We start from the raw sequence: 24,870 nt of genomic DNA, 5'->3' as shown, positions 1-24,870 counted from the left end.
GAATGGCTCCACCCCCGACACACCAACCCAGGACCACACGCCTCACCCGCCAGGCTGTACGACTGTCCACCGCGCATCCCCATCAGTTACAGAATGTTCTTCCTGCCAATTCCCGGAACAATGTGAGCCGAGCCTTTCCCCACTCCGTCATCCCAATTTGGAACCAGCTGCCTACCTCTATCATTCCCCACCCATTTCACCCAAAGAACATCCAAAAGTTCAAGACAGCAGCTTATCACCATCTCCTCAGAACGAACTGGCACTGGGCCACTCATAGCATACGCGAGTAAGAGGGTACAGTGTCCTACCCTGCTTGGACATACATGTAATCTCTCCTCACGGACAGTCTCCTCTTGAATTTAAAAGTCTAACAGCGTTCACATCAATATTCAACTTATTCTTTTGCTCACTGAGCAATACAATCTTTCCATTTTCTTTCTTCTGTTTTCTTTTACAATTTAATCCTCCCCACCCAATATCCCTTTGGTGCGTCCATGGAGCTATGAAGCCGAGACCTCTGGTCGGCGGAGCTTAATGGGCCCCACCACCACACTCCATCATTCACCCCAGTGTCTGGAGATATGTGGATTTTGTAGAGAAAAAAAAAAAAAAAGAAAAAAAAATTAAGACCCTAACTAGCGCGATAAAATGAGAGCTGAAAGAAACATTACACCATTCAACGATATCAGGTGACAACAGATGCGATAAATTCACCACTAGAAAGTTACCATGCAACCACAAACGAGAACTACTGATCTAAATTCACAAACAATTTCAACGTAAACAAATTCTTTTTCTGCCTACACAAAATCGGCTTAGTGGTAAAAATGTAAATAGACTCCAATACACGCAAATACCTTTGACTACATGAACGAGACCAAACAGAAAAGCAATCATCAGCATAACTAGAACGACAATCACTATTCTGAACAAGATGGTTGGCGATAGAAGATTCATACACCCTAACAACGCTACTAGAACCAGTACATACTTTGGAATTACGTGACAATGTAACCGACCTGACATTCCTTGCCGCTACTGCCAATCCAGACGAGGCCGATGTAGATGTCAGTACCAAAGGCACGTCCGTTACTGGCACTGCCTGCTGCGATGATGCTCCCTTTGACGTTCCAATGGCTGTTGATGTTGATGAAGAGGAGGAGGGAGATGAGGAAGACGCTGACGACGACGATGACGACAACGACGGAGACGATAAAGACTCTGCTAACCTCGCCCTAGAGCGAGTCACTGGTCCCGCAGACACACCATCCGGTGGTTTCTTCGGTGGCCGGCCACGCTTTTTGCCACCGGAGGTGGACACACCGGATGACGGTACCAAGGAAGTCAAAGAAGACGACACCGCAAAAAAAAAAACCGCAAAACCGAAACTGCGGGACCAGTGACTCGCTCTAGGGCGAGGTTAGCAGAGTCTTTATCGTCTCCGTCGTTGTCGTCATCGTCGTCGTCAGCGTCTTCCTCATCTCCCTCCTCCTCTTCATCAACATCAACAGCCATTGGAACGTCAAAGGGAGCATCATCGCAGCAGGCAGTGCCAGTAACGGACGTGCCTTTGGTACTGACATCTACATCGGCCTCGTCTGGATTGGCAGTAGCGGCAAGGAATGTCAGGTCGGTTACATTGTCACGTAATTCCAAAGTATGTACTGGTTCTAGTAGCGTTGTTAGGGTGTATGAATCTTCTATCGCCAACCATCTTGTTCAGAATAGTGATTGTCGTTCTAGTTATGCTGATGATTGCTTTTCTGTTTGGTCTCGTTCATGTAGTCAAAGGTATTTGCGTGTATTGGAGTCTATTTACATTTTTACCACTAAGCCGATTTTGTGTAGGCAGAAAAAGAATTTGTTTACGTTGAAATTGTTTGTGAATTTAGATCAGTAGTTCTCGTTTGTGGTTGCATGGTAACTTTCTAGTGGTGAATTTATCGCATCTGTTGTCACCTGATATCGTTGAATGGTGTAATGTTTCTTTCAGCTCTCATTTTATCGCGCTAGTTAGGGTCTAAATTATTACTTGCATTGTGCGTATATATATTGAGTTAAGAGCTTTTGTTGATTTGCCAGTAATCCTCTGATGAGATGGCGACGAAAACGTTTAGGAACAAGCTTCTTTATTTACATGAAAACAAATTTTGCTTATGGTGTTTGTACTGAGTGCGCAGCTTACTCTATTTATTGCGTTGATTACATTTTTATCTCCACGGAAGCTTTTTAATTATTATTATTATTATTATTTAAAAAACCCACTTTCTACAGCATTCTGTACAAGTACAAGCTTCATCAACTTGTTGCCCACCAAAAAGCGGCGTGCCAAGGCCCATCGAGCACTCGGAAACTGTGATCGCATGCATGAGCAAACAGATTTTAGCACTTTTTCAGCTAAAAAAGCTCAAAAAGGGCTGCGGATATTCATCAAAAACGCAATAAAGGGCGAAAGAAACGGGCTTTTCCAAAAAGGGCGAAAAAAATGGCGAGCACCTTTGGCCGGCTAGTACACAGCGATTTTAATATCTAAGAGAGCTACATGACAATGAGTTGCGGACCATCAGGTTTCATTTATGGCCTCGTTCATTTGGTGGGGATCAGGAGACATGGAAATAGTAACGAGTGCATGATGTAGTAGTAGTAGGAGTAGTAGTAGTCGTAGCAGTTATTATTTCACAGCATTTATCAGGGCAATCCCCGTCTCTGAACATTCAAGCGATGCCGACGCGGATCCCGCGAATATTATTATTATTAATCCCCACAGACTCAGGGGCCGGCGTCGCCCACGGTACGGTCACTACGGTATTGACCGTACCACCTTTTGCCCCAAGTACTCCGTGAATCAACAAAATGCACTGATTTGGGCTCTAAATTTCCAAACTTTTCGGCTCGGCCACCCCTCCCCCACGAGTAAATTGTGCTTCAGATGGCTGACCGTACCACACTAAATTACCTTCCGACGCCCCTCAGACTGTAAGTCTTTTTACAGGGCACCCCAGATAAGTGCGTGAAATGGAGCTGAATGAAGAAAACCGTAAGTGCGTGAAATAGAGTAAAGAAAACGGTGGATGCATACTATGCCATTATGTATTGCAAAAGAGGCTGCGATGTAGCATCATCCATCATGCGGAAGCGAATTTCTTCAAGAATGCAGTCGCAAAGCATGCCATCGTCGATGAAGAAAATCGATAGCAGCCCCTGAACACGTCACGGTGCACAAACCAACTTGAGCGCGATGCGTGAAAGGACCAAACACACACGTAAACACGCAAACAGCAGGCTGGGAGCTGAACATGTGCAGCACACCCAGCATCAACACGAAGCACATGCCTCAGCAGTCCTTGTACTGTTTTAGTGTGTGAGGCTGCACAAGGAATATACCACACTGTACAAGGACTAGGTGCAGTGGAACGTCAGGAATCCGATCACCGCCATCCACAGCAAACCGCCCTGCAGGGTGCAGGTGGTTTCATTCCTGACGTGGTCTGCTGGGTCTTCAGGCGGAACTTACAGGGAAGCCCTGCGCGCGGACCAGTGGCACCGCGCGCAGGGCAGCGGCGCGTGAAAGCGAGGTGGTGGGAGACCGAGGTGCCAGCTGTACAGTGAACACGAGTCATGTCTACAAGTCTGGCGTGCAGAGTACACGACAGCAGCAGCAGTGCATGCATTGCACAGTGTACGTTAACAACTCCGGCACGCAGAGCACCAGAGAGCAGTAGCATTAGCAGTTGCATGCACTCAATCCAGTCACATCGAAACGATGCAGCTGACCAGGTCGGAGAGCAAATTGCAAGAAGAAAAGAAAATAGCCTGGCAAAACGTGAGGTGAGAATTACAAAAACAAAACAAGAAACAAGCAGCAGCAGCAGCTGTCCAGCAGCATGAGTTGAAAACAGATCAGCACGGGCATACAGTTTCAAGGCAAAATAAAACAAAACAACACAAAACACATGTTATAAGAATAAATCGCACATGGGGATGGAGTGTCTACGTGTGAGAAAGAAATGAAAAGAAGCGGGAGAGAGAGAGAGAGAGAGAGAGAGAGAGAGAGAGAGAGAGAGAGAGAGAGGGAGGGGAGAGGGGGGCTGCTTTATAGCTGCAGGACCAGGAGAATGCGCTGCGCCAGGCTGTCACCGACTAGAGCGTGATACTCTCGCACTTCAGCCCTCTTCTTCGTGCCAGCTATCTGCTCGTAGAGCTGTGTGCATGTGTGTGTGTGTATAGATGTGTGAATAAGTGTGGGTGAATGGAGAAAAGCCAGCGGGACACCATTGCATAAGTAACGTACGGTAGACACGCAACGGACGTCCAATAAGCAAGAGAGCTTCAAATAGCACAACATCAGGGATGAATTTATCATCATTTTATTGAAAAGCAGTTTTGCTACACGAACACCCAATTGTGTAGCAGTCTTTGATATTCGATTAGCACTTTATCCGTCTTCTTGAGTATTTACCACATTGTCATTCTTGAGACCGGTTCCTAAAATCCGATCTACAAAAAGCGACTGAAATGCCTTAGACTACAGAGGGACGGTTTGCACTGCTTGCACGGGTGGCAGAAAACTAGCCTCGCCTCTGTGCCTGCATCTTTCTCACGGCGGAACTATATTCCCTTTCGGCCCCAATGTCTGACACCCGCTTTCCAAAAGAACTCTGCAAAAGAGACATTTTCGGGCCAGGATCAGACATGCTGAAGTGATAACTACATCTTGAACTAGTCGTGGACAAAGAAATCAGACCCGCGAGTCCAAAATAGCGCCGTGTTTCCGTTTCAATTATAACATGCACGGTCCAAAAACCCAGGGGCTGCATGAGCCCCGGCACTGCTTTCGAACCCACAGGCCGGATTTCTTTGGCCACCAATGTACTTTTTTTTCGGAAACAAAAACTCCGCGACTTTCTCTAGTCATGTCTAAGGAGTTACTGCGCTCAATGAATTTCGTTCTGCTAAACAAAACACTTCAAGACAACGAGTAGATATGTTATGTAGAGATAGCCTTGAGAATAATGACCCTCGAAAGTGCATGAGAAAAGCATCGCTAAAGTTGTCGTTATTCATGAGTTGTGGTTATTCATGATTTGTGGTTATTCACGAGTTGTGGTTATTCATGAGGTGGACTGTATACGATCATGCAAAAGAGATTGCCTCTGTTTGAGCCTCCCTTGGAGTTACCATCGCTACGATTCCTCAGAGCTCAATTTGACAAAACTGAAAGGTTGATCAAAGTCACGAAGTTTTGTTTTCGTTTCATTCCCCACTGCCGTGTTATGCAGTTGTCAAGAACTCGACGGCACAGAGGTCCATTGAGCGTAAACACATACAGAGCAAAGGCAAAACATTAGGGCTGAAACGATCATCCATTTAGCCCAATCGATTACTCTTTATCATAACGATCGATTATTCGATTATAATCTTTAAGAGGCCGCACCTGGAATACAACATTTTGCACAAAAAAAGTGTTATGTATGTAGACCGGACGTGACCTTGACCTTCGAGCTTCATGCTCCGGCTTCGTTGTACTACACTACAAAGGCTCTTTTTTCCATTTTGACAGCATGATACAAGACGAGTCGCGCGTGCAGTGTGTAGTACCGGGGATATGCGCAGAGCAGGGAGTCGTCAAATACCCAGGTATTTGACGACTCCCTGCTCTGCGCTGCATGCACTGCGCGTATAAGAAATTAAAAATTAAAAAAAAACGCAAAATAATCGTAATCGGTAATCTAAACGATTGCTCGATCGTTAGAGTTATCAAACAAGTACTCGATTATTCGGTATAATCGTTTCAGCCCTACAAAACATCCTCACCGGGTATGGGAGTACTCCCTGATCGGGAATCAGCACACGCAGCTCCTGAAGGTCAGGTTCATCAGCACTCCCATCGGCTGCATCTACTAGACACAAAGCCAGGGCACCGGAAAGGGGGCGAGAAATCAGAGAAAACAAAAGACAGAACGGAGATGGAGATAGATGAGCAGAGGGATGAAGATGAGCGAGAGCGAGGGAGAGAGATAACAGAAACAGGAAGAGAGGCACAAATAAAACAAAAGAAAAAACCCAGCAACTACTAACCTGACCCAGTGCCAGAAGACGCATCCAAGCGAGAGTACTTAGCCACATCCAGTCTGGGTTTGCAGTCTTCGATCGGCACCCATGTCTGTCTCTCCGGGCACAGCAGATAAGACGGGGTGTAATTGCCCTGAGGACGAAGTCAGTGAAGGAATAGCACATATCAGCCACAGGCACTCTAAAATCAACAGACACTTTTGCTTGAACACGTTCACTCACCACACCACGCTATACAATGCAAATTCTGCGGTTTATCGATTAATTCGTGCAGCAACTGGGGGCTGGACAGGCTTTATGTTTGGTACAACTTCAGGTCAAATCATTCACTACCAACAGCACCACCAGCAACAGTAGCACCAGCAGCATCGCCAACAGCACCACCAGCACTGCCACCCACACTCCACTCACCAACTAACCCCCCCCCCCCCCCTCCCCCCCTGGAGAACCTCGCAGACATCACACACTAGCAGTTACATACAAAGCGTTGCGGTCGGCACGCGTACCTTGTAGCGCATCTTGACGCAGTTGTGGATGTAGAATCCCATATAGTAGGACTGCAGCTCAGGCAGTGACCTGTGCAGCTCACGTGTGTACATCACCTCCCTGCAATCAGCACGGGACAACGATACCACACAGCAAACAAGCACAGCGGCGAGACAGGTGAGATTGGTGAGACTAGTGGAACAAGCTAGGCACACTCTTTCATTACTGTAAAACATGCAATTTTAGGTGCATTATAATTTCGGTGCCAGGGACCTGCCAGGTTTCAGGTGTAATGTAGAATTAGGCGACCAGCGTTCCGATCACATACAGTGCATACTCTAGTGCCTTTTAGGTGTAATTTATATTTAGGTGCCTGGTTTCTCCACAGAAATCACCGAAATTAAAGTTACACCGAAAATTACATGTTCCACAGTATTCTTTTCGAGCTGGGTATATGTAACATAGTAAAAAAAGCAAAAAACAAAAAAACACTATCAGTGTATCCGTTCAGCACGCACAGAAGGACGGTGTTGTTGGATTGGACATTGTTATTAAAACAAGAAGGTTGCAATTTCAAAATTGGACTTCACGGAGAATTTCAAAGTTTTTAGGAAATTAGGGGTCGTCCGCAATTATCGAAAGTTTTTTCCAATCCGTAGTAGCTTCAAATTTTTCCTCACCCACCCACCCACCCCCCAGTCCGTAATAAAATATTATTGATGGACACACAACCCAACACATATGGAACAAACTCAATCAGTGCTGGTCCATGAGTCATAGTGACATCATGTATTGTATTACAACTACCATATTGATGTTTAATTGGTGATCACCGAAATGTTCTTGTTCTGCTTCTTCACCGCCTTTCCAAACAACGTCGCCTGTCTGGAAATAGTCAATAACAGTCGTCAGCGCCAGCGCTAGACGGAAGGACTTCAAAGGAGTGCATGGAAGACGGTACTCTGGACGAAGGAGACAGTGAAACTCAAAAAATAGAAAGTGTCGACTCGCCGTCGAATGCGCCGAACTTTATGATCCCCGGCCCAGGATCTAGGAGCAGCCAAGGAAGCGCGCGCGGGGGCGCAGAAACTGCCAGAACTACAAAAATATTATGTAGTAGACACTTCGCGCGCAGCCGCGCGTGGAAAACAAGGGCTACACGTAGACGTACACGTGGCACGCGCACGTGTCATTTCGGAAGTTTTTCAATCCGTAACTGGCCTTGACCCACCCACCCACTTTCGAAGCTACTACGGATTGGAAAAAACTTTCGATAATTGCGGACGACCCCTTAGAGGCCACATGCCACATACTGCTCTTTTCTCTCCGAAACTCAACAATTGCAAGCCAGCGAATAGCAAGGTCCCTGGTTCGAGTCCCGGTGGTGTGACTGATGATTTTTTTCTTTCTTTCATATCTGGCTTGCAATTGTTGAGTTTCGGAGAGAAAAGAGCAGTATGTGGCATGTGGCCTCTAATTTCCTAAAAACAAGAAGGTTATTTTATACACGAATTGCGCGCGCACATTGCGCTGACAGGCCGTAGCCTAACAGTAAGATGGCGCGTAACAGCTGTGATGCAGCACTGGCAGTCGCACTGTTACAATCGGTGCACACCATCCAAACAAGGCACACCGTCGAGGAATGAAATGCAAACAAGGCACGCTACCTGGGACAATCGTGCCGACTGACCGCGTTGGCGTTACTCGCGAGGCCAGGTCAACGTTTCGCAACACTATTCAAACCATACCTGAGCGCGGTGTAGGTGCCAAGCGAGAGATGCGGCATATCCGGATCATAGTACGCGTACACAGATGACAGAGCGTTGGGCAAGATGTCAATGACTCCAACGGCAATCAGTTTACCTGCACGCATGCATGAACACATGCACAGACACGTGGACAGACAGATAGGCGGATGCCAGAACACACGTAACAGGAAAAAGAGCAGAAATGGAGACAGAGGAGCTGTATGTCAGGACTAAGCACACGGAGCAATGGGTGAACACATTATGTACATGTACACAAGCAATCAGACGCACACACACACACACACACGTGCGCACACACACACACACACACACACACACACACACACACACACAGTGGATCCTGGTTTGCACCAGAAATACAGGGTATATGAAGACCACTAATACTCTGTTCACATCGGTGATAGGTAGTTCTTCATTCTTGATAGTGAGTCATTATTCTTAATGACTGACATTGTGTAGCATAAGGCAATGACTGAGTTGCAGAACAGTAGGTGGAGATGTATACCGTAAGACCAATAATATTCGAAAAGTCTACGAGGAGACAACAATCTATCGTTAATTGACGTTAAAATATCTGGTCTTACAGTATCCAATTTCAGGTTATGCTGAACTTAGCGTCCCAAGGTCTATAGCTATAACTTGACAATGATCACTGACACATACCATCAAGGTAGTAGTGGCGATGAAACGATCCATACTCTATACCGTCAGCGGCACTCTTCCGCTGCATGCACACCGTGTAGCAAACAAGCATCCACGTGCACACACAGACACAGACAGACAGATACACACGCAAACACATAGACACGCGCGTACGCGCACACACACATGCACACACACACACACACACGCACACACACACACACACACACACACACACACACACACACACACACACACACACACACACACACACACACATGCACACACATAGACACACACACACGCGCGCACACAGACTTCAACAGAATGAAGAGAGAGCATGACCATGGCGCATCCACTCCAGATTCTCAGCGAGGAAAGGAGCAAACGTTAGCGAATGTGATGGTGGTACCAGGGTTGTGTACCACCAACACCAACAACGGCGTATATTCTAATTTCAGAAATTTTAGGTGCTCAATATTTTCGGTATGATGGCGAAAGGCCAGGTTAGGTGAACAGAAATTGTCGGTACAGAGAAGCAGTTCCCTATTGGATTATGTATGTTATTATTTGTTCGGTGTTTTGAAATTTTAGCTATGAAACAGATGCACCGAAAGTACCGAAAATAAAAGTACACCGACAATTTGTGAAATTACAGTGTGCCTGCTGGACACACGGGTCTACTCTTGAGACAATGCATGGACACAGTCACCCTGGTAGCAACGCAGGGAAACGTAGCAACGGCAGGTTTGCATTTCCCGCCTTGCATTCCACAAACCCCATGGGCCTGCGTAACACAGCGAGGAATGCACCTAGTCCTGGCCTGCATGCCGCAGAGACACTACGTCCAGGTCAGCAGGATGCAAGTTCAACTGAAATCCCGGTCAACCTGACAATGTTACTAGAATCCTAGTTGGCCATCAAAGATAAACAGGCAGCAGAAGCAGCAGCAGCAGGAGTAACAATGGATGGTGTTCTGGTGCAGGGGGGAATGGGGTACTAATAATACCCCATTTTTGCGGTGAAAATTATTTTTGGCTGTTTTTTTGCGGATAAAAATAATGTTGCTCCGGTTGTTTTGTACCCCTTTTTTGGTCCTCAGTCTGATTATCTGACGTCATGAAGAAGACAAAGAGGTTGAGAAAGCAGAAGCAGAAGCTCATAGTCATCATGAAGAACAATTTGAGCATGACAATGAACTTCTGCTTTCTCAACCTCTTTGTCTTCTTCCTCCTTTTTCTCCTGAACAAGTTGCCTCTTTGTACGTACATAGTCGAGAAGAATCTGAAATTCAGAATCCATCTTAACATGTTATAGTCTGAAAAGAAAAGGTTAGCCCGGCGCAAGGCATCGTCTGCTTCCGACTATGCTCTCGGCTTCCGACTATGCGAAGCTGCTACACACCACCAACAGCTAAGTTTTCCTGAGAAGAGACGGCACAAAGAGCATTACAAGCCCACCAGTGAGGCTCAGGATTCGAGCAGCACGCCGAACCACCGTTCGCGTCAAGATTGAAACACACGATAGCAAAGAAGACGGGACAATCATGTCGTGCTCCATCAGTAAGCGAACAGCTTCACGCAAGCGACCAAGGTACGAAGTGGATGATGAAGATGAATACGAGTGCTTTGTCAAAGATCAACTGGTGCAAGACTTGGAGACGATCATGACGAGTTGAACTGTCAAGGTATGAGTGTTATGTAGTTGCAGTCATCTCCGAGTTTTGTTCCAGTTGTACTTACTCGTATTCATCTTGATCATGTACAGTGAAACCTGTCTAAGACGACCGCTCAAGGGACCTTCAAAACACAGTCTCTGCTACCAGGTGGTCTCCTTATCCAGGGTGCGACGCAGGTGTCCTTCTACATGTCCTTCTACATGTCTGCTCATTTCTCTTGCTACCTATCTACCTCACTTCCATAGTGTCAGAACGCAACAGGATATCATAGCATACCTGCCAAGTACCCAGATTTTTTCGGGATTATCCCTCAATTTTGGATGAACTCCCACGATCCCGAAATTCCTGTCGATTATCCCGAAATTTTCTGTACAAGAAACAAGCTTGAATTGTACTTGGAGCACTTCAAATGACTTGTCACAGGCCAGTAATTGTCCTTATTGATCCCGGACCGCCATAGCCTGCAGTACCAGTGGATCTACCAGTGCTCCTTCCATGAGCAATCTCTGAAAAACCTCCGCTTTTGAGTCTTGAACATATGTAAGTGTGATCCCATGATCACCATCAATCATCTATTATCGAAATGTTGGTGCCATCAAAGGTTGAAAAAGGATTTTTTGGTAAAAATATGACATATCCCGGGATTTTGCCATGGCGATCCAGAAAAAGCACTCTCAGTACTTGGCAGGTATGTCATAGTGATACAAATCCTCCTTTGAATTGCATGATGATAGTGAACGATATTATGGCATCAATCCAAAATACCAAAAAAATAGTTTGCCCGGCGCAAGGCTTCATAATGACGTCAGATAATCAGACTGGGAACCAGAAAAGGGGCACAAAACAACCAGAGCAACATTATTTGTATCCGCAAAAAACGGGCCAAAAATAATTTTCACTGCAAAATGGGGGTACTGTTAGTACCCCATTCTGCACCAGAACACCTTCCATGCATCAAGAGTCCATAATCCCAAGAGTGTGCAACTCTGTACATGGGGATCCGCGCGGCGGAATTCCGACATAACGTCAAAAAATGACGCATACGTTCGTTGCGCTTGTACTACTCCCCGGTTCCAAGCACCGCAGACTGCGGAGTTTTGCCCTCTGTGCCTCAGCGGCATGACGTGATGTTGGAATTCCGCCGCGCCATGGGCCTTCAGCAGCCAGACCCCAGTTGCACACTCTTGGGGTTATGGACTCTTGATACTACTAGCAGCAGCGGTGGAAGTAGCAGCAACTGCAAAGATCTCGAAAAGGACAACAGCAGCTGTGCATCAACTTACGGTCAAGGGCGTGGTGACTAGAAAGCGCTCCCACTGTACAGGACAAAGACGTGTGAAGTCACATACACAGCACACATACACAGCATACATGCACGGCACACATGCACGGCACACGTGCAGAGCACACATGCACGGCACACATGCACAGCACACGTGCAGAGCACACATGCACGGCACACATGCACAGCACACGTGCAGAGCACACATGCACGGCACACATGCACAGCACACGTGCAGAGCACACATGCACGGCACACATGCACAGCACACGTGCAGAGCACACATGCACGGCACACATGCACAGCACACGTGCAGAGCACACATGCACGGCACACATGCACAGCACACGTGCAGAGCACACATGCACGGCACACATGCACAGCACACGTGCAGAGCACACATGCACGGCACACATGCACAGCACACGTGCAGAGCACACGTGCAGAGCACACATGCACAGCACACATGTACACCGTGTCAAATTACTCATCATCGCAGTGCGGCCAATGCGGCTGCCCTGTTTTACATCGCTTTCAGGGTATTAAAAACCAAACAAAAACAAAAACAAAACAACTGAATGTTTTTTTGCCATGCTTGGTGAGTGTTTATCAAACTAAAGGCTACGCAAATGATATCATTGCAAGTACTTTGCTTGGTGTGGTAAAGCAGTGTTTCGTGTGAATTGGCAAATCACAGCGGCAAACTAGTGTCAGTAGTGATTTACATGCAGTGGCAAACTAGTGATTTGCGATGGTACACCATACCAGACACCTGAAATGGTGACGTAATTGCATACCCTCCTTAGTTTACAATGCATCCAGTCACATTCAAGTATGACGCCACACGTTTAGCCTCCCTGATCTGGATCCCCACCCCCGTTCTCGGAGTCTCGTCCGGAGTCTCTCCTTACGAAATGTTCCAGGAAATCACGCTTGACAATAGTGAGTCTTCACGAAAGTTCGCCGTACAGGGGTTCGTCGTAAACGAATAATTTTGACTTTTTTGCCGCTTTCCATTGAAAAGCCAATTTCCGTGACTCAAGATGGGTCAGAAAGGCATAGGATTAGGTTTGACTGTAGTTTTTGGGGCCGCTTTCCATTGAAAAGCCAATTTCCGTAACTCAAGACGGGTCAGAAAGGCATAGGATTAGGTTTGACTGTAGTTTTTGGGGCCGCTTTCCATTGAAAAGCCAATTTCCGTGACTCAAGACGGGTCAGAAAGGCATAGGATTAGGTTTGACTGTAGTTTTTGGGGCCGCTTTCCATTGAAAAGCCAATTTCCGTGACTCAAGACGGGTCAGAAAGGCATAGGATTAGGTTTGACTGTAGTTTTTGGGGCCGCTTTCCATTGAAAAGCCAATTTCCGTGACTCAAGACGGGTCAGAAAGGCATAGGATTAGGTTTGACTGTAGTTTTTGGGGCCGCTTTCCATTGAAAAGCCAATTTCCGTGACTCAAGACGGGTCAGAAAGGTGACCAGTAGACGGATTAGGGGAGCTTTACTGTATCTACTTCCTCCGTATACAAAAACTTCGTGACTTTTTTTGGAAGCTGCGCACAGCTCTGACATTGTTTCGTTTGACTTGGAATAACACTCGTGGCATTGTCTAACCTGTTTACAAGCTATATACAAAGAAAAAAGCAACTCAGACGAATGAGATTGAGTTTTTTTCAGAGTCTTCGTCGCTCATGTCATTGTCACCTGACGACGCTGACTCCGCATCGTCAACAGTCGCTGCTTCCGCTCGCATTTCGTTCAGATTCTTGTCACCTGCAGTGATGATCCGACGCTGGACTTTGGCTACGTCCTCTTCATCTCTAGAGCTGTGTACGAATCGGTGTCAACTATATTCAGTTGTTCCAACCCGCAACCTCCGTTATGCCGTGAAACGAGTCGTACAAGCACATCCACACGCTTCGCATTTTCTCGCCAGGATAATCCTCCCAAGCATTCTACAATGGCTTCGAGGAGGTCCCTGCGATTCCCCTTGGCGACAAAGGAGGTGCCTGACTGGAGAGAGGCGAAGAAAGCCAGGCCATCGACATTCTGATCCTGAGTCTGCGCTGGTTGCACGACGACTGAAATGTTTCATCTTGCCGTGCGAGCGAAACAAATCGATGTTCTCACGCTGCGTAGTTATGGGACCGCGCACCGCAAGTACCAGAAAACGAGCCTGGCCAGTTTCAGGGCAGCGAGTGCCGCGTGACTCCGTGTTCCAGCCACGAGCTACACTTCGTCACTAGTGCACTGTGTCAGTTTCGAGCAAGTAAGTGTTGGCTTTTTTTCATTTGACTCTTGAGTTTCTGTCGGCAACGTCCTCACACGCATGGCGTACGTGGAGAATCTGTTCGGGACCAACCAAACTCACCTCGACATGGACGTGGGTTGTCGATGACAGCCTTTGGCGCCGTTCGTGGAGCAGGTTCTTGCTCAAAAACACCGTTCAAAAAAGTCACGAAGTTTTGTATACGGAGGAAGTACTTCCAGGACTCCTACCTTCTTCAGCGTCAGGTCTTCCGGTTTATCATCGTGCACGCGTGCCTGATACTTGCAATAGAGAGCAAAGGACTCATCGCGCGTGGCTTTGAACACCGGGTGTGAAGCGCCGCTCGGCACTAGCGCGGTCTAGATCAGGAAAAAAACAACACGGAATAAAAAAGAATAAGTGAGTGCTGGCAGCAGTAGGAGCATTGGTGTGTGCAGAATGGTAGTGCTTGTGCGAGGGAGACATGGGAAAGCACGGCCAACTCGTTATGGTGGAAGAGAATGAGAGAGACTATGTGTGTGTGTGTGTGTGTGCGTGCGGGTGATAGATAGATAGAGATAGATAGATAGATAGATAGAGAGAAAGAGATAGATAGAGATAGATAGATAGAGAGAGAGAGACAGCAGCTCGTTTCATGCCCCAGCCAAGTGCTATAGGCTGTATAGATACAGTACAGCCCTAAACCGTTCCACGTAGATATCTGACCACATATGTGTAGCAATTTTGTTGAATTTTGTTCTTGTACAGTACTATCGGGCACGAACCGCCAAAGAACGGCCAGGCTAGAATTTCACCAATTTTTAAGAACGGCGCAGGCTGGATTTTTTTGCAGATAAGAACGGAAACCGTAATGTACACTATAATGTACACTCAGACGTAAAACTCAGCAAAAATGTACATGTAAGACTGTACCATCGGATACGAACGAAACTGCTGTGTTCGCTAAAAATAAGAACGGTCTATGCTAGATCCCTGACCCCCAAGTTCCCGACGGTACGGTACTAACAAGACTGAAAATGGTACTTGTGTCAGATGTGGCTGCACTGGCGATGAACCCAGTGATTGGTGTTATCAAGATGGGATGTCGAACAGAAATTGCTTCATTTCTGAGAGCAGTGTAGTACAATACGGAACGGTACAGCTGGGGAACGGCTAGGTAATAGCGAAGTCTGTCATAACTTCCTATATCACTTCCCCCGTATTCTCCCCCCCCCCCCCCAGACAAATGGTTTACTGGACTGCAGCAAGTAACCCCCCCCCAGACAAATGGTTTACTGGACTGCAGCAAGTAAACTCAGCACCACTCGTGTACTGAAACGTTTTAAAAACCATCACTACATGGCAAGCGGGGTGTGCTTTTTGCAGTGATTTCACAGACCAGCCAGCCACATCTACTGAGATGGACAGCGAGATAGGTCACTTGTTTGAAACAAACAGTACAATAAATAGAAATAAGCCAAAGTCAAACTGAAGAAAACCTACAGTGAGCCGATGCACAGGTTCCTGCCCGGGTATGGTCTCGACTGCAAACTCTTCTAGTGTCTTGCCGGCTGCTTGTGTCTTGCCGGCTGTAGTTGGAGATGAGCAAGACATGACACTATCGACACTTGCTGAGTGGCTGACAGTCGCCTTTGCCGCATTGCCACCGCCCTGCAAGTACACAAGATTGCGAGAGAGAGAGAGAGAGAGAGAGAGAGAGAGAGAGAGAGAGAGAGAGAGAGAGAGAGAGAGAGAGAGAGAGAGAGAGAAGAGAGAGAGAGAGAGAGAGAGAGAGAGAGAGAGAGAGAGATGGAGAGAAAGAGAGAGAGAGAGAGAGCGGGGGAGAAAGAGAGAATGCAAACTCTGATTAAACAACACACCGGCATGTAATTTCCTCTCCACAAGCAGGCCCGGAGCCAACTACTGTGGGATGCTACGGCTCCAGGTCGGCCACATGGTCCATCGTTTCCCCAAGGCCAATTTCAGTATCATGGAGGATGCACCTCTAGCTCTATGCATCATAAGTGGGATTTTCTCAACTACCCACTCTGCCAGCAACAGATATACAGCTAGCACAGTAGTCCTCGCTGGGCAAGAAGAGCAGTTTAGGAGGGAGAGACTCAGCAAAGAGTGTACGGTGCCGGCTTATCGGTACTCCTACACATTTCATTTCAGGCTGAACATTCCGTGAACGTTGAATTTGGTAAAAACTGGGAAGGAAATGATCGTACCCGTCGCACCAGTAGCGCAGGCCCCGCGAGGATTTGGTGTGTTCAGACAGTGCTTTCACTTTTAGAAGAAGTAACATCTTCTACATTAAACTTGAAGGTCAAACGGGTGTACAACTTGCAACCAATTGTGACTTGCTAGTCAAGTGCACACATTCTAGACGAGGTGACAGAGACCTTAATGTACGGTGCGACGTATAGTCAGGTGTGATTCGGATTCGGTGAAATAATGGTACATGCCTTTCGGCCATTGAGCAATGACAGAATTCACAATCGGCAGAAATAAACTAAAAATCAACACCCTGGAAATTATGAAAAATGTTTTTTTTTTAGAATACCGGAGAAGCCAATGTAAACAGCACAGCGACACGGGAAAGAGACAGAAATAGTCAAATCAGCAGTACCTACCGGATTAGCAGCAGCGTCGCCAGCAGAGGCGGAGGCCTTCATTGCTTTGCGCTCTCGTCGCAGGTCCTTTGCCTTTCGGCACGGAGGTTTGGTTGGATCAGCACCAGAACCAGAACCTGGGTACAGTATGCAGCAAAAAACAAAAACAAAAACACAACAAAAATATGCCCACCACTAGTTGAGATAGCAGATACATCAATACCAAGGATCAAGAATACACGTAGAATTATATGTTTTATTCGTATGTCTGTGAAAAAAATTGCGGCAATGTCCAAACAAGATATGCATTGTGCGAGAAGATATCCGTGTTGTCCAAACAAGTCATAATGTACCGCTAAGTTTGCCTCGGTCAGTGTGACTGCACAACACACATCAGTTTTCAATCATTCAGAAAAGGGCTAGACCATGCATAGAAAATTAGGAATCTCACCCACTGCAGTATTAATTCAACTCAAGTTCAACACCACAATGCATAAATTTTAGTCGGATTTCCAAAGCCTTATGGATGCCTATCCCGGAAGAATCTACAATCACACTCAATGTTCTGTACGGGATGGTGTATACATGCAAACGGAGGAAGCCAACACAATCAACTGCAGGGCATACACCCACTCTCTCCACATTGGCCAGTGTTCCCACTGCGCCTTGAGGTGTTGCAATGAATAAATATATTAAATACAAATTCGGATGTTGAGCCAATAGTAATATGTAAACAGAAAAGGATCTATAAGTTACTAGTCATAACTGGTAACTTATAGGTCCCTTTCTCTTTAAATAAAATACAGTGAGTATAAACACTGTGCATGACCGGCGCATAGCACTTACGTGGAACAGGACGCTGCTCAGTATGGCCAGGGCTGCACGAGTCCAACATCGAGCACACCAAGAATGCAGGCAGAGCATGGCACAACCAAGTCAGTAGTCAGGAGGCGGTCATTCGAATAGTAACAGAACAGAGTTCGTACTTGTAGTTGGCCGGTGTCCTCAAGCAACGCGGTAAACACAAAGGAGTCAGATGGTACACAGTACTGCCGGACGCCGAAGAACTGGACGGCCAGCCTCCTAGCCTAGACCGTTCTTATTTTCATGTATTACAGTCTATGTGCAGTTGAGTCACCGCGTATACATTTGTGTGCAGTGCTTGGTGAAATTCTAGCCTGGTCGTTCTTCGGCGATCCGTTCTTCGGCGCCCGACAGTACTGTAGGCAAGAAGGCCAGGGGACCACACTATACTACTCATCCAATGAGCTCATACTAGTATCACTCAAAGGAGATACGCAACAGTCACGCGCATACAAAGTGAGGAGTGCACACGGCTAGGACCACTAACCAGTGCATGGATTGCTCCAGCAGTACATGACCCCTAACGTGTGCATGGATGGCTCCAACAGTACATGACCCCTAACCAGTGCATGGATGGCCCCAACAGTACATGACCCCTAACCAGTGCATGGATTCCTCCAACAGTACATGACCTCTAACCAGTGCATGGATTGCCGCAGTCCAACAGTACATGACCCCTAACCGGTGCATGGATTGCTCCGACAGTACATGACCACTAACGTGTGCATGGATGGCTCCAACAGTACATGACCCCTAACCAGTGCATGGATTGCTCCAACAGTACATGACCCCTAACCAATGCATGGATTGCTCCGACAGCACAAGACCCCAAGAGTGTGCAACTCCCGTCCATGGGGTCTACGACAGTAGAACTTCACGAAATGTGCTCCACAAAGGCACTCACCAAACAGTCGCTTCTGAGCCATGTCTAGCAGCAGAAGTAGCGCTACAAGTTCCACTTCCTGCAGAGCACACGAGTACTTGAAGTCAACTACCTTGTCCCACACAGAAATAACTACAACTACACCGCTATTCACTTACGAGCAAGTTTGAAAACTCATGTTGGACAGGTCGATAAGACGGACCTTTGCATAGACTGCCAGCGTAACTCATGAAGTAAGCAAATAATGACATTCTGACACGACCGTTCCCTTACGACGCCTATTCCGAAACACAAAGCATGAATTCATACACATGTAAAAGCCGCAAACTCGCCATCTGTAACCCCCACAAGTTGGGCCACAACTCAACCCTATTGTAGAACCCATCTCCGTACCATCGCCACTGCCACTCGCAGATGACGAGGACGCTGATGCTGCAGCTGACGTAGCTGCGGGAGCCGGCGTGGTGTCAGCAGGGGTAGTTAGAAACTTCGTCATCGTCTTCAACACTTTCTTCTGAGACTGCGAGAGCTTGAAGTTGACAGCATCACACCTGTGCATGGCAGTAGCGGTGCAGAGCAAAAGAACGGCTCAGCTAGATTTACAGCAAACAATATGTGCAGAGATAGGTTGCACTTGCCTGGTGACAGTGCTCTGCATTGCAGGCCAATGCAGGGTAGAAGGTTGAGCACAAGTTGACAACAGCAATACGACTGTTTAGGTTGATCTCAGGCTTTCGTGGTTTCTATGCTAATTGCTCATAAATTGTGGTGCACGTTTGTTCATGGTGTTGGATTTGAGAGAGAGAGAGAGAGAGAAAGAGAGAGAGAGAGAAAGAGAGAGAGAGAGAGAGAGAGAGAGAGAGAGAGAGAGAAAGAGAGAGAAAAAACGAGAGGTCTCACTTGATCGTGTAGGCAGGGCAACACGTCTTGCGCATGTCCATCTTGTACAAGTACTGGCCACTCCTAAAGTACAGAGGGATAGCAGAGAGTGCCAATGTATACAGCGAGACCAAACAACAATCCAACCCCTAGATGGAAAACATATTGCTATTCACAAGTTGACGTTATTCGGCAGGTTGATAGTATGCAGTCAACCGGTTACCAGGTCTGAAGAGAGTCCTGTTATTCACCAGTTGTTACACCCAATGTTGTAACCGTATGTCCGCACCTTTAAAGCGATGGCGGTATATTCGATTATAAAGCCATGGGCTTCATAAATGTAATGACATTTGAAGTATGTGTTGTAACATGAAGGAATAAGTACTATGCTAACAAACTTACAGTCCAGCAGGAATGGTGAACAAGTGGATTTAGATTGAAATTTTTCTGTGGACTTTGACTTTTATGGCATGGCGTAGCGAGTGAGTTATTTTGCATCTAAAATAGCTAGGAAAGCAGCGGTATTTTGAATATAAGGCCATGGCTTTAAAGGCGCTGACATACAGTATGTTATTCAGGACACTATATGTTATGGACTCGGATGGAGAGACAAGGATAAATTTATAGAAAAGAAAAGGACCAAGGAACTACAAGTTTCATGTTATTGCAAGAGCTGATTGTTTAGTAGCTGCTGGTGGTGTTAGTGGACATTATAGCGTAACTTGTAGTTCCTTCGTCCTTTTTATTTTCTATAAACTAGAGGTTATGGGCATGAAATCATGGCGCAAGATTACACATGCTTCGTTTGGAGTGAAAGCCAGTGCTAGTTTCTAGGTGACGGTTACGTGATTACGTCATCAGTAGAATGACGATGCAATCGCATACCTGCAGTGGTACCACTGCTAGCACATGTACACATGTACATGCAAGGTGTGTCTTAAAGCACACACCCACACACACTATCACAGCGGGCCTCTCTCTTTTCAATTGATCAGCATGAACAAGACCCTGGTGTGCATGTACATGTACACATATCCGACAGTGCAGGTGCTTGATTTTCTTGTACACATGCAGGAGCAACCCCCCATAGGAACTACGATCCCAACCTTATGTCTTGTGGCCAATGTCAACACCGAGTATATCCCTTCCCTTTATCAAATCATCCCCCCCCCCCCCCCCCCCCCCCAGCTTGTGTGGCCATTTAAATCCAACTCGTACCGAAAAACCGGCGCCACGACAGCGCGGCAAACACGGACTTTGCACGCAAAAAAACGCCAATGGCTGCATGGCCGCCAGTGCAAGAGTTGGATTTCAATGGACGGACAGGAGCATGGTGGCAAATAATTACGATGCCGGGCTAGGGGAGGCCGCCTGGCGAGCTACGTCAGTACTGGCACATGCTTTCAAGTCATTGCAGGCAGGGCTAGAAAGACACACTGCGCACTGCCTATCCGAACTATTAAAAATATCTACAGCGTGTGGCGTGGAGATAAATGAAATTTTGGAGAAAAAAAACGTTAAAAAAACCCAGTCACGCCATTGAAGCAAAGGAAGTAGTACTCTGAGGAACAATTAATCGGTTCAAGCCGAAGTTCTCACACAAACTCAATGTTCACTGGGATTCTTGAAACTCGTTCGTCGAATTACATTTCGCCATGATTTTGGCACTTCAATCCACGGGCAAATATCGCATGCCGCAGTGACACCAAACTGAAGGAAAGGCAAAGGCGCAGTGGAGCTGAAGGTTTACTGAGGAGACCCATGCTTCTGCAAGCGTGCCACCCCAGTCAGAAATGATAATCACGCAATGGGTTTCTGCGGACAAGTTCGGATAAGACAGGGGCAGTCCGTACCTTTGCCACTGGTTTGTGAAGAGCTCGGCAAAGTCCTCGCACTGCAGCTTGAACACCCACATGCCTATGTCGCACACGTAGGTGTGCATCGCAGACGGCATGCGTATCAGCCGTCCAGACAGTTACACGTGCACACACATATAGGGAATCCACCCATACCCATACCCATACACACACCATGTACCACACACACACACACACACACACATACACACACACACACACACACACACACACACACACACACACACACTAAGCCTCATGTTGCTGGCTCCAAACATACCATTCTATGGAATACATACCCATACACACACCATGTACCACACACACACACACACACGCACGCACACACACACACATACACACACACACACACACACACACACGCCTTATCAGCAACGGGTAGCATTTAACCAGGCAGCCCAGGAGGGAACCCTGTCCTGTGGAGATCATGCCGAGATACCACATGAGCATTGCAAATAGCATTGCACAAGTGAATCTAAAACAACAACTTCTAAAGAAAGAAATGTGCTCATTGAGTGGCACATGCATTACATGTAGCACTGTCTAATTCAGTATGACCAGTCGACGGCACTAGGCGTTCACCGCTCAACATACAATGCAGCACATATGTGACTTCTCAACTTGATCTCCACATAGTGAATTACCCCCCCCCCCCCCCCCCACCCAGGGCTTTATCATGCCAGCCTTCGGCCTTTACACCATGCTCCCCATTGTGTACATGATGATAACTGACCAGTGTAAGGCAAAGAGCAAACACCGGAGATGCCAGAAAACCAAGGAAACCACCTCTAGGTCTCTGGCTTGCACTCCAAAGCGGAATCGCACTGAACAATCTGTATTTTCCTGCTTTTGCCTAACACTGATGGCAGCCGCCTATCACATGCGCGTGGGGGCAGGGGTCAAGATGGACCATAACGGGCTAAACAACGGCTGCTTGTGCTGCTGCTGTACCTGCGCCAGCCTCTGTCGAGGAGGCCCTGGTAATCAGCAGAGGTCAGTTGATGCAGCCACATTCCTGTTTTTGCAAGGCCATGCCGACAGAAAGAAGCACAATCAAACCGCCACACTTTCAGGCAATTAGAGAAAAACCGAGAGTGAAACCCAACAACGTACGAGATCAATTAATGATACAGCATAAGGGAAGTGGGTCAGGAGGTGACATCACATATCTACCTGAGTGTACCCTATGCACATCATGAGTCATCATGTAACATACACATTACACAGCGGTCTACAGCTTGGGGTAACATAACAATGATATAGTTTACGGGGCCAGGACATACTTATTTCTTCTCATATTCAAAGTTTCGTGCCACCAGAAATTTATTCTGCACAAGATATGCGCTATGGTCGGAATACTATCTTTTTTGCGAACAAAAATCCTATCTGATGCGAGCGCACACAAGTTGAAAAGCCGAACGTAATTGCATAAGGTTATAGATTAGCTGTTACTGTAATAATTGTGAAAAGAAGAAAGACAAAATGTTACGAGTTATGACTAACTGTCCACCAACGTAACCAGATCTTATACAGCCAGCGAGTGCTTTCTTCTTTTCACAATTATTTAATTGGCTCACCATCCGAGTTACATGTTACCGTAATACTAGAACAATGTGTCAACATGATGGTGCTTGTACGTTATTGCATGGCTAACATCGTAGACTCTCAACATCAGCCATTCCACCAATCTATTCCCACGGACAGCCAATGCCACGACGTTCATGATACGATCCGGCACCGGCAACATAATCGGGATTGATTCAAACCCGAAACATCCAGCGCTTCCTGCCTGGGTAGTGGTACTGCTGCTTGGACGTTAAGCTTCCAAAGCCAACAATAATGAACATAGCGCATGTGGAGTCAGCAAGCCAGTTTGAACTTTGCAAGATAAAGCTAAGGGCGCGTTCAGACTACCGATAAAAAGTGACGGAACGGGAAAGTTTCCAAGGTGATTTGATCACGTGACGTTACTGGCACTTTGCCGGCGGAAAAGGTTTACTGCCGTGACTGCTGCGGCCGAAACACCATTCCGGTAGTAAAAAAAGTGCTCAGGCTGGGAGCAGGGGAAAATCCCTTGTCAGTGCCGCGGTGAGAGCTGCACAAGTAACGTTAGCTTATCGGTAGTGCAAATGTCCCTCACGGTTCATCGCCATTCACGGTTTCTCGGTAGTCTGAACATGCCCTACGTAAGCATGCAATACGTGTCCCAGAAAACCAATAATTCTAAAACACCAGTTTCCAGGTCTGCAAATTGCAACTTCTAGCTTTGAATTGTTCGATATAGCTGAGCTTCCAACCAAGCGTTATCTCCATCTGGACTGTACATACAGACTGCAGGGTGCTGAGTAGATTGTACATGATGACCTTGGCCTGAACCCTGAGTTTCACTGGGAATTATTTATATCTTTACAATGAATAATTCGTTTCATGTCAGCGTCTGGCGTTGAGATTACAGTGGCAGATTTTCAAGAAACCAAACCAAGTAGTACATAAGTATACTAGTCAGCCAATTTCGTGGGTGCTGAGACTGTGTTACGACCTCAGCGAAATCATCGTCGGTGAAAGGATGAATTAAAATAATAATTTCGAATTTATGGGTACATTTCTCACCGTCAGAGATTGATCCCTTCGGGTTTTTGCAGTATCCACACCTGTGGCCATCACCTCCTTCTCGCTTGAAGTACTCCGCTATACTAGACATACTGCCAACGTCGAGGTGAGAGCACGTCGACTCTTTTTCAAAAGCAAAGAGAGTCGTCCTTTGGTTTCGAGTGAGATGAAAAATGTGAAACCAGGAAATGGCTCGAGAGGGAGTTGTTTTTTTACCACTCTTGGACTTGCACGAACACTCGAGTGATCGCGCTAGCGCTGAATCAGGACGAGGAGGTACGCACGTGTTCAGCTTGGCAATGAGAGGGTTGTTTTTTTTACAACTCTTGGATGTGCCCTATCATCACTCGAGTGATCGCCGAGCTACAGCAAGTAGTAGATCTACTCTTTCGGACGCCCGGCCTGCCAGCTACAAATCCGGTCACGTCTGTTATCATGGTTATCAGTGTCCCGGGTCTACCGGGCTTTCTGACCATTGCAAGAGTCACAAAAACTGGCTTTTCAACGAAAAACCGCCCAAAACCATTGATTGGCATAAAGCCGGATTGTTTACTTGCATGCAGTGAGTATTTGTGTTGTGTGTGTCCACGGACATTCCCTAAATGTACATGAACATGTAGTTACGGGCAGTTCTTAGTTCCAACCTGCCATGCCGGGGTTAGGGGAGTAGCCTGCACCCATGGTACCCGGCCGCTTGTTAGTACGACATTGGTTACAAGACAAACCTCATTTTCACGGTAGATTTGGCGATCAAAAATCCCCTGACGAACAAAACTTACCGTCGCGTTCAGCCGTCCCACACAGGCTCGATTCTTTCATTGCAACACAAAGCACATGACAATCATGGACTATGAATCTGCGCGGCACGGGGCTCAAATGAACGATTATCATCGGAAGAAGATTAGGACTGCATTGGCGCATCTTCTTTGTACTCATTCAATTGTACAAAACTGTGCTAAGTCATGATG

At 46.8% G+C, this 24,870-nt stretch overlaps 1 protein-coding gene across 4 annotated transcripts; it reads right to left on the bottom strand.

Moving 5' to 3' along the window:
* Positions 1–3,592: 3,592 nt before the first annotated feature.
* Positions 3,593–24,086, bottom strand: LOC135818003 (arginyl-tRNA--protein transferase 1-like). Of its 4 annotated transcripts, none has more exons than XM_065331316.1 (16): positions 23,903–24,086; positions 22,244–22,307; positions 19,437–19,499; positions 18,930–19,087; positions 18,558–18,615; positions 17,636–17,667; positions 16,811–16,926; positions 15,678–15,845; positions 14,426–14,554; positions 11,931–11,963; positions 8,991–9,051; positions 8,307–8,421; positions 6,579–6,678; positions 6,079–6,205; positions 5,815–5,900; positions 3,593–4,201 (listed from the first exon to the last, which is right to left on the bottom strand). In XM_065331316.1, exons 1-16 carry the CDS (start codon positions 23,991–23,993, stop codon positions 4,094–4,096), a joined length of 1,509 nt encoding a protein of 502 aa, XP_065187388.1. In that variant the 5' UTR covers positions 23,994–24,086; the 3' UTR covers positions 3,593–4,093. The 4 variants fall into 4 exon arrangements, with proteins under 4 accessions (XP_065187388.1, XP_065187389.1, XP_065187390.1 ...); XM_065331317.1 differs by lacking the exon at positions 22,244–22,307 and adding an exon at positions 21,269–21,332; XM_065331318.1 differs by having other exon boundaries at positions 5,815–5,897; positions 23,903–24,083.
* Between the last annotated feature and the right edge of the window lie 784 nt (positions 24,087–24,870).

The sequence above is a fragment of the Sycon ciliatum genome, chromosome 5 (genome assembly GCF_964019385.1).
Source record: "Sycon ciliatum chromosome 5, ocSycCili1.1, whole genome shotgun sequence".
NCBI classification, from domain to species: domain Eukaryota; kingdom Metazoa; phylum Porifera; class Calcarea; order Leucosolenida; family Sycettidae; genus Sycon; species Sycon ciliatum.
The sequence above is the reverse complement of the archived record's forward strand: the minus strand, read 5'-3'. Positions and strand labels throughout refer to the sequence as shown.

Excerpts from the sequence above, each read along its gene's own strand:
- LOC135818003 (XM_065331316.1), bottom strand. The coding sequence starts at position 23,993 with ATGTCTAGTATAGCGGAGTACTTCAAGCGAGAAGGAGGTGATGGCCAC. Across the intron at positions 17,668-18,557 it reads GGCTCAGAAGCGACTGTTTG|CCCTGGCCATACTGAGCAGC; the intron begins GTGAGTGCCTTT and ends GGACTCGTGCAG. Across the intron at positions 5,901-6,078 it reads GTCTTCTGGCACTGGGTCAG|TAGATGCAGCCGATGGGAGT; the intron begins GTTAGTAGTTGC and ends CTTTGTGTCTAG.